This window comes from Chionomys nivalis, chromosome 17, assembly GCF_950005125.1.
Source record: "Chionomys nivalis chromosome 17, mChiNiv1.1, whole genome shotgun sequence".
NCBI lineage: Eukaryota > Metazoa > Chordata > Mammalia > Rodentia > Cricetidae > Chionomys > Chionomys nivalis.
In genome coordinates, this window is record NC_080102.1 from 16,376,414 (window position 1) to 16,387,983 (window position 11,570).

At 44.2% G+C, this 11,570-nt stretch overlaps 1 protein-coding gene across 1 annotated transcript in view; it reads left to right on the forward strand.

Annotated features, from left to right (window-relative positions):
* Deptor (DEP domain containing MTOR interacting protein) overlaps nt 1-8,858 on the forward strand; it is a 145,293-nt gene extending 136,435 nt beyond the window's left edge. The window contains exon 9 of the mRNA XM_057792215.1: nt 4,150-8,858. Coding sequence (XP_057648198.1) covers nt 4,150-4,278 — 129 coding nt within the window. The 3' untranslated portion in view covers nt 4,279-8,858. The remainder of the gene's footprint in view (nt 1-4,149) is intronic.
* The last annotated feature ends 2,712 nt before the right edge of the window (nt 8,859-11,570 follow it).

The following is an 11,570-nucleotide window of genomic DNA, read 5'->3' on the forward strand; positions in this document are numbered from 1 at the left end:
GGCAGTGAGAAATAGGTACCTTTGGCTCAGCCCACGTGAGCCGCTGAGAGATCACACCACACACAACAGATCTAATGCAAGAGGTTTATTGGGGGAAGGATGAGAAAATGACAGGCCATTGCGTCATGGGGATATGAGAGAGAAAGACAGAGAGAGGCAGGCAGGCAGACAGACAGAATGAACAAGACAGAGAGAGTGATCTGGGGATGCTCGGGTCTTTAAGGGGCACATGCTGCTTCGCAAAAATGTACCACACCTGGTGGCGGCAGCCGGTGATGATGTAAACTGCCACCTAGTAGCTGAAAGGCAAGATGGCAGCCGAAAAACAGAATGGCAAGATTGCAGGATTTACAACACATGGGATGTCGAGTCAATGTGCCTATCACACACACACACACACACACACACACACACACACGGTCCTCTGCTTTACACAGATGTGTACATCTTCCTTATAACTTAGTATCCCGATAAAGATGCTCAGTCACTTGTAGCTCAAATTCCAGATGTGGCCATTAGTTATATGACCTTGAACACTGACCTCTGACATTCAGTTCGCTCATAGAGATTTTATTTGTGATTGTGTGCGCTGCCAGCGAAGGAAAACAGCTCCCTGAAGTCGGGAGTTAGGGTGATTGGGAGCTATCAGATGCACAGGACAATAAAGAGCAAGTCATGTGGCCCATGGTTGACCAAGGACAGGAGTAGGGAAGACTTTGGGACCCCAGAATAAAGTTTCTCATGTTACACATCCCCAGAGTGGTCCACCTAGGAGACTGAGTCCGATGGCTCCGTGAGTGAAGAAGGCCAGGCTGCCTTGCTCGGATTCTGTCCACACTGCGCTGAGGAGTAGTGGGGAACCTCTGAAAAGATTTCCTATGTGTCTGGAGCAGAGTGACTGCAGGGTGGAAACCTCATGGGCATAACCACATGAGACAGAGGAGTTCCTGGATTAGGGTTGGGGGAGGGAGATGGGTGTGGTAGCTCAGGCTTGTAGTTCTGGTACCTGGAGGTAGAGAAAGGACTGTCAGAAGTTCATAGTCATCCTCTGCTAAACAGGGAGTTCAAGGCCAGCCTGAGCTGAAGACGCCGTCTCAAAACAGAAAAAGAAAAGTGAGAGAGAGAGATTTACAATCAATGGTGGAATTTATTTTAAAGTTTCCCACTGTTTTGTTGTTACTGTTGCATGTTTGTCTGTCTTACAGCTTGTTTTCATTTGCTGCTAAATGATATCCTAGAGTATGGATATTAAGTTGTATTTCTCTTTTATTGTTTTGTGGATAAATGGGTTAGATTTTTAAAAAACAAAGAAAAAGAAAAGAAAAACAGATGTAGAGAAATGGAAGGCAGAAAAAAATGAGACCTTAGGTGGGACCATGTTTAGTCACGGTGAGGGGGCATCTTTGTCACCCAAGTGTGCCGATGGCGAAAATACCTACAAGCAGGGGATGGTCTGTCGGCCCTTATAGGGTGGAAATGCCTTCAGTCACTCACAGAGGAAGCCGAGTACAGTCCTTTTGCAGGAGACTATTAAGATGTCTTTCCATCTTTGAAGCTTCCAGCCACTTTCTCTTTTAGCTCTTTACCTCTGCCTAGCCAGGCTCTTCAAACTCAGGTGGTCATCAGCTAAGTGGTAAGAAAAAGCAGGAAGTGGAAAGGGCTGTGGTGGGGCTGGGGAGATGGCTCTGTGGTTAAGAGTACTTGCAGAAGGACCAAGCCTTGGTTCCAGGCGTATACACCAAGCTCACAACTGCTTGTAACTCCAGCTCTGGGGGATTCACCTATAACTCCTGATCTAGGGGATTTGTCTTCAGGACTCCTTGGGCACCTATGCACATCAACCCATGCTGGCACACTCATGCACATACAAATAAAATTTAATTAACTTTAAAATTAATATTTAAATGAAGGGCTGTGACATATGAAAGGTCACTTGCCCAGGTTAGAAGGGACTACCAGCCAGTAGCTATCTGACCTGGTTTGGTGGGATTTCCACATTGTCCCCAAGAAGCATGACTCCAGCTAAATTTCTCTGTGACGTCCCTAACACTCCCCAACGCTCACATGTTGGCTAGTTAAGACAAGCGGTGTGGGATGTCGGCATAATTGTGGTGAAGACCGAATGAGTAACATGACCGTGGTGTGATTCAGAGACACAATTATCCCAGAGCCTGTGGAGGGTTGGCTGGCGATTCTTGTTTTCCCATGTAGCAGCACAAAGACAGTCTTTTGGAGGAAAGAACACAGATCTGGAGTCCAGCACCCTGGGTGGGAGGGGTGGCATTCCTCTCATTCTTTGGCAGAGGAAAGCAAAGGCAATGGCCTAGTTAGGTCTGAGTGGGAAATGCCCCCACAAGTGCTCATGGCTCCGTTCTGGGTGAGTTGTGATCTGGCTGTGTGACCTCGTTACCACCATGACCTTGACCATGGTTGGAAAGTGCTGGTTACAGTCAAGATGTGCCCTGAATTCTTGATAGCCAGCTTTGGGAATGGGACAGGAGAAATGGTGAATGTGTGTCAGACACCCCAGTAACAAAGGCAAGGAACGGAAATGTCAAGGTTCGTGGTCACTGAAGAAATACAATTCCGCTTACTACATTATACTTACACGTGAAGGAAATGACTCCCCCTGCCCCACAAGACAGGGCTTCTCTGTGTAGTGCTGTTCTCCTGGAACTCATACTGTAGACCAGGCTGGTCTCAGAGTCACAGAGATCCACCTGCCTCTGCCTCCTGAGTGCTGGGATTAAAGGCGTGCGCCACCACTGGCTAGGAAATGACCATTTTTTAAAGACTGAGGAATTAGTAAACCCAGCATTTGTGTGGTATCTTCCAGAATGCTTTAAATTTGCTGTGTGATTGAACTTGTGTAGATAGACATTTTTTACCTATTGATTTTACAAATGAGGAATGCTTATTTATTTTTATTTCTTGTTTAAGACTGAATCTGATGTAGCCCAGGCTGGCCTCCAACCAGCCAAGGTTAATGTTTCACCTCTGACCCTCCAGCCTCCACTTCCCACGTGCTGGTGATCTGTGTATACATTAGCACTCCCAGAGCTTGTGCCGTCCTGGGGTGCAAGCCCCCGACTCTATACATGTGAAGCAAGTGCTCTACCAACTGAGGTACATCCCCAGCTCCAAATGAGGCATATTTATATCATGAAACACATGATAGATAAGCGGAGAAGTGACCTACTTTAATTGAGGTCCTCATCATAGAGACATAGGTCATAAATCCCTATTTTAGGATTCCAAATCTTATAACTTTTTTTTTTTAATCAGAAACCAAGTTACGATTCTGATGTTTTCTGACTTGAGTCTGTAGAGGCAATAGGTATAGCTACTTTGAGACTTGATTTTAAGTTTATATTGATATTACTTTGTCAGAAATCAATAAAAAACGAAATGGTGGGTTCCCGAAGGTTTGGGTAGTTCTCAAATCCTTTAGTTGAGTTTTCAACACTGAATTTATTCGTATCTCTCATGAAGACACCATGACCAAGGCAACTCTTATGAAAGAAAGCATTTAATTGGGGGCTTGCCTACAGTTTCAGAGGCGTAAATCCATTGTCATCATGGCAAGGAATATGGCAGCACACATAGCCCTGGAGCATTAGCTGCGGGCTACATCCAGGTTCACAGGCAGAGAGATCTCAGATCCCACCCTAGTGACACACTTCCTCCAACGAGGCCACACCTCCTAATCTTTCTAATCCTTTTAAACAGTGTCAGTCCCTGGTGACTGAGCATTCAAATATATGAGCTTATGGGTGCCATTCTTATTGAAACCACTGCACATGGGTTCCTGGGGATCCAGACTCTGGTCCTCCTGCTTGGATGGTGGATACTTTAAAACCTGAGCATCCCTCTTTTTATTCTTCTTTATCTGCTCTGTCTGTCTGTCTGTCTGTCTGTCTGTCTCTCTCTCTCCCCCTCCGTGTGTGTGTGTGTATGTGTAACTGTGTCTGTATCTGAGACAGGATCTCATTTACCCCAGGTTAGCCTCTTTATATAGCCTAGAATAACCACTCTGAACCTTCCTCTACCCCTCAAGTGCTGGGATGATGGGCATAGCGGGTAGGCGTTTCATTCACTGAGCTACACCCCAACTCAAGCCGACATTATTTCCTTCCGTTACCCCTTCAGGTCTGCCAGTTCGTTGTCTCTGTCAACGGGCTCAACGTGCTGAATGTAGACTACCGCACCGTGAGCAACCTGATTCTGACAGGCCCACGGACCATCGTCATGGAAGTCATGGAGGAGTTAGACTGCTGAGCACAGAGACGTTCCTGCTGGTGCCCTGTCCCAGGACCACACAGCAATGACATAACATGACAGCCAGTCAAATGGATAATTGGGACGTACAGATCTTTTCTCTGTCCATGCACACCTTGAATTTCATGCAGTGTTTGAATGTGGAGGGATTGGATAACACATCTTTAAAAAAAAAAAAAAACACAGCAGGGGGTGTGGTGGTCCCTAATCCCAGCACTCAGGAGGCCGTGGCAGAAGCAGAGCTGCCCCGTTCAAGGCCAGTCTCAGCTCACAGTGTGAGTGCCCCTCTCAAAAACGGTGTGCGCTCACACGTGCTTGCACACGCATGGGCTCGTGCCAATGTAGATGACAATAGCTAAACAGTTTCCCTTTGGGGTGGGATTGCCTTACTAGAGCCCAGTCCGTAGTCCCCGACCATTGGTTTTCGTGGTTGCAGAAAGTTGCTGAAATAGCACCGTGGGAAAATGCCATTTTCAGAAGAATGATTATTATATAGCTTACGTCATTTCTATTGTTCTTTCGTGGCAGGGATAATGAAACAGCGCCTGCAGTCCTGAATACTCAGGGCACGGGGTGCAAGAGGAGAATCGCTTGAATTCTGGAGGTTGCGCCAGCCTGGGCAACATAGTGAGACCCCCACATTAGCAAAAAAGGTTTTTCACCAAAATTAGCCTGAGGCTGTTAAATAAGCCTAGATTTCACCACCTTAAAGTGAAAGCACCAACCCTAGGAATGTGACCGGCTAACGAGAATTTCCACAAAGGTTCTTAAGCATTCAACGGCCTAAAAGCCATCATCGCGGAGTAACTTTTTCCTCTCTATTTAAATCTTCTTACTGGGGTGGTGGGGCTTGCTAGGTCTCCCCTGGCTACTGACTTCTCCTTAATTTCTTCCTTTATCACCAATTTTCAGCTTAACCTGTTTCAGGTATGGCATAAATAAATAATAAAACAAACCTCCGTGCCCCGGGTGGTGGGGATGGGCAAGGAGACAATCTGTGACCCTCTGTTCTCTTTTGCCCCATGCATGGGCTCCAGCAGCTTTCTGGGGTTCATTTGAAGTCTTCTGGGTGTGAAAGCAAAGAGGTCTGTGCATGCCCATGGAAGACTCAAAGTCAAACCTCTGCTGAGATTGCACTTTGCCAGCGTCCACTTTTAAGGGATTCGGCTCCAGTGCAACAAAGTTGAGATTCAAAACGCCTTCTTAGCCTGGATTTTTGCAAGCCTTCTAATGTCATGGTACGTGCTGCTCCTTTAGAGGTCTGCTTGCCACTGCCGCCTCCGTCTTGTGTTGGAAGTCTTCATCTCCCTTGCGTGTGTTTCTTTGATCTAGAAAAGACTCCCAGAGAATCAGATATGGTAGGCTGTGCCTGTAATCCCAGCACCCAGGAAGTGGAGGCAGGAAGATCAGGTAAGCCCGAGATTTAGGAGACCCTGTATACCAGGAGGGGTGGGGGATACATTCAGGGTATTGGTGTGGAGAGGATAGTCCTCAGAGTACCAAATGAGAGAGTCATTTTGCATACTAAATTTTGAACAGAGAGGCTGCTTTCTTATTATGCATTAACAAAATAATTGTTATGCCTCAGTAATTTTTTAGTGGGAGGTGATCATCATGTATTGGTACTGGTGGGATGCATTTAGTTATCACATATATGCATTTTATTAGCATATATATGCTAATCCAACTTTTCTAGCTTTGGTAAGAAAATGGGATTTTGAAGCGCTACGGGATAGCTGACACTAGTATTACCCATCCTTGTCTGAAAAAGATGCCGCGTGAGTACACTTATGCTACGAGCAAGGCTCTCTGCCGTGGCATTTAGTGTCTATGCTCTCCTCATCCCCTGTCACAGCCTTTTAAGATAACTGTTATCACCCTCATTTTTAGATGAGGACACTAGGACTGAGGAGATTCAATAATGGTCTCTAAGTCCAAGCACCTGTGATAACTACATAACCACAGCCCATTTCTCTGATGCTAAAGCCCCTTTGCCTGTCTGCCGCAGACTTCCTATTTAGAGGTTTTATATTCAGGGCTCTTGAAGACTTCATGGGTTTTTGTTTGTTTGTTTGTTTGTTTTTATTGGCCTGAGAGGTCTATACCGTCATCACCCATTTTATAGATGAAGAAACCGACTCATAACACAGGTTGGTTCATCATACGCTCAAAACAGCCCAGCAACTCTGTAGGAGACCTTACCACGTGGCTTTCATTTGTGTTTGTTGCTTGTTTTGAGACAGTGTCAAGCTCCTCCTCCTCCACTTCCTAAGTGGGATTATAGGCTCACAGCCCTGCCCTCAGACAGCATTAAAACCCCAACAGAGGAGTCTCGGCTGTTTTCTGTCTTAGGTGTTTCTGGACTGACAGAAGAGGTAGGGATGCCTGTGCGGCGTTGCATTCTTCTTGCTGCTTACCTGTGAATGCCGTTTGTCTTGAACCCGAGATCCTATAATTTCCCTTTAGCCAAACTGGAAGCGCCTCTCTGTACTCCACACAGCTTCTCCTTCTAGCCATCAGGGAGGGAGCGAAGAACACTTTAACTGTTTTACTTGGTTCTTCTCATTCCCAGTTTAAAGGTCAAGTGCCAAAGGACATTTGCTACCTCAGCAAATATCTTTTGACTTTGAGTTAAGGTCTCTCTTATTACAATTAAGATAAATAAATCTTTAAATTAAAAAAATAAAACTAGCCCAGAATCCAGGAGAATTCCAGTGGGGAAATAGATACCATCTTTTATGAGAAGACTTGCATGGAATTTGTGGCCATTTCCAAATCTCTAAAAGTAAATGCAAAAAAGGAGTCATTGCTCCTTGAAGGTAGTTATTGAAAGCTTTAGGCTCTCTGGGTCCAAATTCATATCCAACCATTGGATGGGAATGTCAATGAAGTCCGATTTCTAATGATATTTTCAGAGTCCGTAGACCTAAAATGTTAGTGCCGTGTACTATGTAGTACACAGTTTAATTATCTTATTTGACTAACAAATGAGGTATAGAACGGTCTTGTGCTATACCCAAACTCATGAAACTTGTCAGGTAGGAATTTGAGCTGCACACCTTCTGAATCTGCTGCCATCCAGCCCTGTTGCAGTACAACCTTCTGCAACTGAAACAGGCCTATGGCATGATGTACTCAAAAATCAAAGCAGTACCTGGTGTCTGGGAAGGGAATATCATCTTTTATTGTTGTTGTTTGTTTCAGATTCTTATTCTGAATGTAGGCCATGTTGGCTGGGAATGTACTATATAGCACAGGCTAGTCTCAAATTCAACCATCCTCCTGCTTCAACCTCCTGAAGACTAGAATTACAAGCCTGAGCTACCATGCCTTTTTTCAATTATTTTGGTCTTCATGTGTATTGGTGTGTCTGTGATCTTCAAAGAGGAAATGATACGTACTGCCTGATATAACTTACCTATGCACCTTGGACGCTTTCCTTCTTGTTCCTTAAAAAAATATTTTCAAAGCCAGGCTTGATGACTCACACCTATAATGCTAACATTTGGGAAGCTGACGCAGGGGAATTGCCATGACCTTAAGGCCAGACGGGGCTACAGAGACTTGACCTACAAAACAAAACTAGACAAAATATTCTAAACTTTTTTTAGATGTCTGTGTGCAATTTTTTATGCTTTAATGATGGGAAGGAAGACAGTTTTTGTTCTGTAGTTAGCACTGTATGTGCAAATTAGAAGACCATCTTTTGTCGAAATGAAAACCGCCATTGTCCTTTGGTCCATTTCTGCCTCCTGAGGTTTAATTACAACTAGGTGTGGTGACCCAGAGCAAGGAAAGACTCATGTTGGAGAAGGGAGTTTTAGGCTATCCTGGGCTCACACAGAGACCCTATCTAAAGAATAATTTATCAGGCCTAGGATCTCACCCCTCTGATCCCAGCACTGCAGAAGCAGAAGGATCACCATATCCAAGGCCAGCCTGGACTACATGTGATATCCAAAAGGCATAATAACTAAGGCTAAGATCAAGAGATGGTAGTTGGGATGAGGAAGACAAGCCATCTTCACCTAAATGTGCCGTGACGGACTTTACACCATTGGTGACAGCTGGCTTCTTTTGGAAGGACAGACACCAAGGTTAAGAATATCGCTGCTTTCCATTCAAACAGGAGTCTTGGGTTTCCACACTTTCTTTTCAAAGGTCCGGTGGAGATGATCCACTCCCGGGGCCTGCTTTAAACTGTGAGTACTGGCTCTTCTCCGCAGGCTGCTGAGAAGTCTGTTTTTCTTTGCCTATAAATGAGCAGAATAACCCCAGGGCACTTTGATGTGGCTGGCTGGGTGAAATTGGTTGTTGCCATCAATCGTGATTTTCTGTCACCTGAGCTTCAGGTGGAATGTATATTTCTTCGATTGCAGTCCCCAAAGGACATAAGAGCTGTGTGCCAAAATGAAGTTCACTGTCAAAGATCACATATAGGATTGTTAAATGAGTTTAAAAATACTTAATATATAGCTTTATTTTAAAATTTGGTGAGAGTGATTTGCTATCTTTATTAAATCTGTACTGTAATTCTTAAAATGATTGTATGAAAACACAAGGGCATAGCATGAAATAAATGTTGCATTAAAAATGTCTTTTCGGACACTTTTTGCTCAAAGAACGGGCTGCACTTCAAGCTGAATATCGAAGTTGACAAAGAGACACACGGTCCTGTCTTAATTGGTAAAGGACCCTGTGAGTGTGCTCAGTGATAGACATTCTCTGCAGGTCTTCTGGAGGAAAACTGCTTCCTCTTACCAAGCTTCCTCTCACCTGCCTGATGCTCACCCACTGACCACTATGCAGGGAACTCTACAAAGCTCTTTGTCTTCCAGAGGGAATAAGAAAATTTATTCTAACACATAGGATAGTGTTATGAGTGACACTATACTAGGGCATGGATTCAAGTTGACACAATGGCATGTTTCACGGGGATGGGAGTGGAGGTGTTACCTGAATCTTTGTCGTCACAAAGCAAAAGAGAGAGCTGGAGGATGGTTCAGTGGTTACGAGCGCTTGCTGCTCTTGCAGAGAAACCTAATTCAGTTCTAACATCCACCCTGGGGAGCCGACAACCACCTGTAGCTGTAGTTCCTACGGACCCCAAGTCCTCTTCTGGCCTCTGCAGGTGCCTGCACGAGGAGCACTCACACACACACATACGTGTATTATGTGTGTGTGTCCGTGCGTGTACAAATATACTCAGGCCCACAACATAAGTCTTTAAAAACCAAAAAAGACATAAGCCAGTGGGTGCCTTACTCAGGACTTGGATCTGAATATCAGCAGGCAGTTACAGGTTACAATAAAGCAGGGAACTGATCTCAGACCACCTGATGACATTCTTAGCTTTGGGGTTGGCTACATTCCACAGTTTTTACCAAACACCGTAGGATGGAAAATCAGGAGCAGGAGAGATAGATCAGGAGTTAGGAGCACTGGCTGTTCTCCCAGAGGTCCTGAGTTCAATTCCAGCATATATATATATATATATATATATATATATATATATATATATGCGCACAATTGTCTAAAACTATAGTCCCATGGGATTTAACTCCCTCTTCTGGGGTGCAGACAAAACAAAATAAACAATTTTTTTTAAATTTTTATGAAAGGATGGAGGATCAGATACAAAGACTGAGGATAAATGGCTACTAATATGGCTAAAGAAAGCCCAGGATAATTTTGATCCAGAAATTGCAATATTTTGACTTCACAATCACGAAGTTCTACTCAGTCTTCAAAACCTTTAATCTTTCTAGGGAAACTTAGGATTGCGAAGGTCATTCTTGGCAGGTGTTACCTTGTGCTTCTAATTTATTATGTATTTCCTCAGTCAGCTGATAAATAATTCTGTGTTGGGAAATTAAGTACAGGTGTCGGGGAGAGTGGCTTTTCAGATGCAATGAGAAGTCAAACAAAAGACATTAGATTTTTCTGTCACTTATCTACTTCATTCATTCATTCATTTATTCGAGAAATCTTACTGAGGACTCGGGTGCTAGGGCCTGAATGTGGGCCCTAGGAACATTGGAGGCATGTTCTGCATCCTCAAGGAACACTGGAGGCATGTCCTGCATCCTCTAGGGACGCTGGAGGCGTGTCCTGCATCCTCTAGGAACACTGGAGTCGTGCCCTGCATCTAGGAACACTGGAGGCGTGTCCTGCATCCTCTAGGAACGCTGGAGTCGTGTCCTGCATCTAGGAACGCTGGAGGCGTGTCCTGCATCCTCTAGAAACACTGGAGTCGAATCCTGCATCCTCTGTCTCACCCCTCAAAGCTCACCTGTAGGCCTGTCTCCTAGAAGTCTTTACTCCACGGATCAGGTATTATAGAATCGCGTGGCTGGGCACGTTGGCTCACACCTGTATTTTAGGACACTGAGGTTGAGTGGGATGTTTGCCATGAAGTTAGAGACCAGCGGGGTTACCAGTAAGAGCAAAAAAGAAAGTAAGAAGCGTCAAGTGCTGTAAAGCCCTGCCTGGCTCAAGAATGCTGACCCCACGCAGTATACATTGTTTTACTTTGTTGCATTATTCTAGTAATTTCCATCGAACTATATTTTTTTCACCCCTTATCTAAAGAACACGCAGGGGTGAGTATGGAATTGATTTTTTGTTTTGTCTTCTTTAGTTTGGTGAGGGGGTTGTTTTGTTTTTTGTTTGTTTTGTTTTGTTTTTTGGATTTTTTTCAAGACAGGGTTTCTCTGTAGTTTTGGAGGCCTGTCCTGGAACTCACTCTGTAGACCAGGTTGACCTCAAACTCAGAGATCCTCCTGCCTCTGACTCCTGGGGATTAAAGACACGGGCCACCACCGTCTGGCTAATGATCTTTATTTTAAGGTCATCAGGTTTGGTATAATATTCCAGGATTTACTACATTTTTATCTGGCATCAAAAGTTTTTCCAAGTTTTTATACTCATTTATTGTATTTTATTTTACTTTTTGCAAATTTATACATTTCTGATCACAAATGATCTATTCTCTGGTCAACAGGCCTTCCAAGTATGACCAGGAACAGAGCTATAGCCCAAGGGCTGCCAAGGCATTGTTTGTTTATATTGTGTCTTTCAGAGACCTCAGCTTAGTGGAAAGCTGGGATTTTTAGAACACAGAAAAGAATTTTGGGATAAATCAGTACAAAACAGAGTTGGAGTTTATTATTATTATTTTTTTTTAGAGTAAAGTTCTTTGTTGTATAAGGGTCAGCACCTGAGCCTTGCAAGGCACTGTGGCCCATGCTTGTAATCTTATAGCAATGAAACTGATGCTTGTATTATTGCTG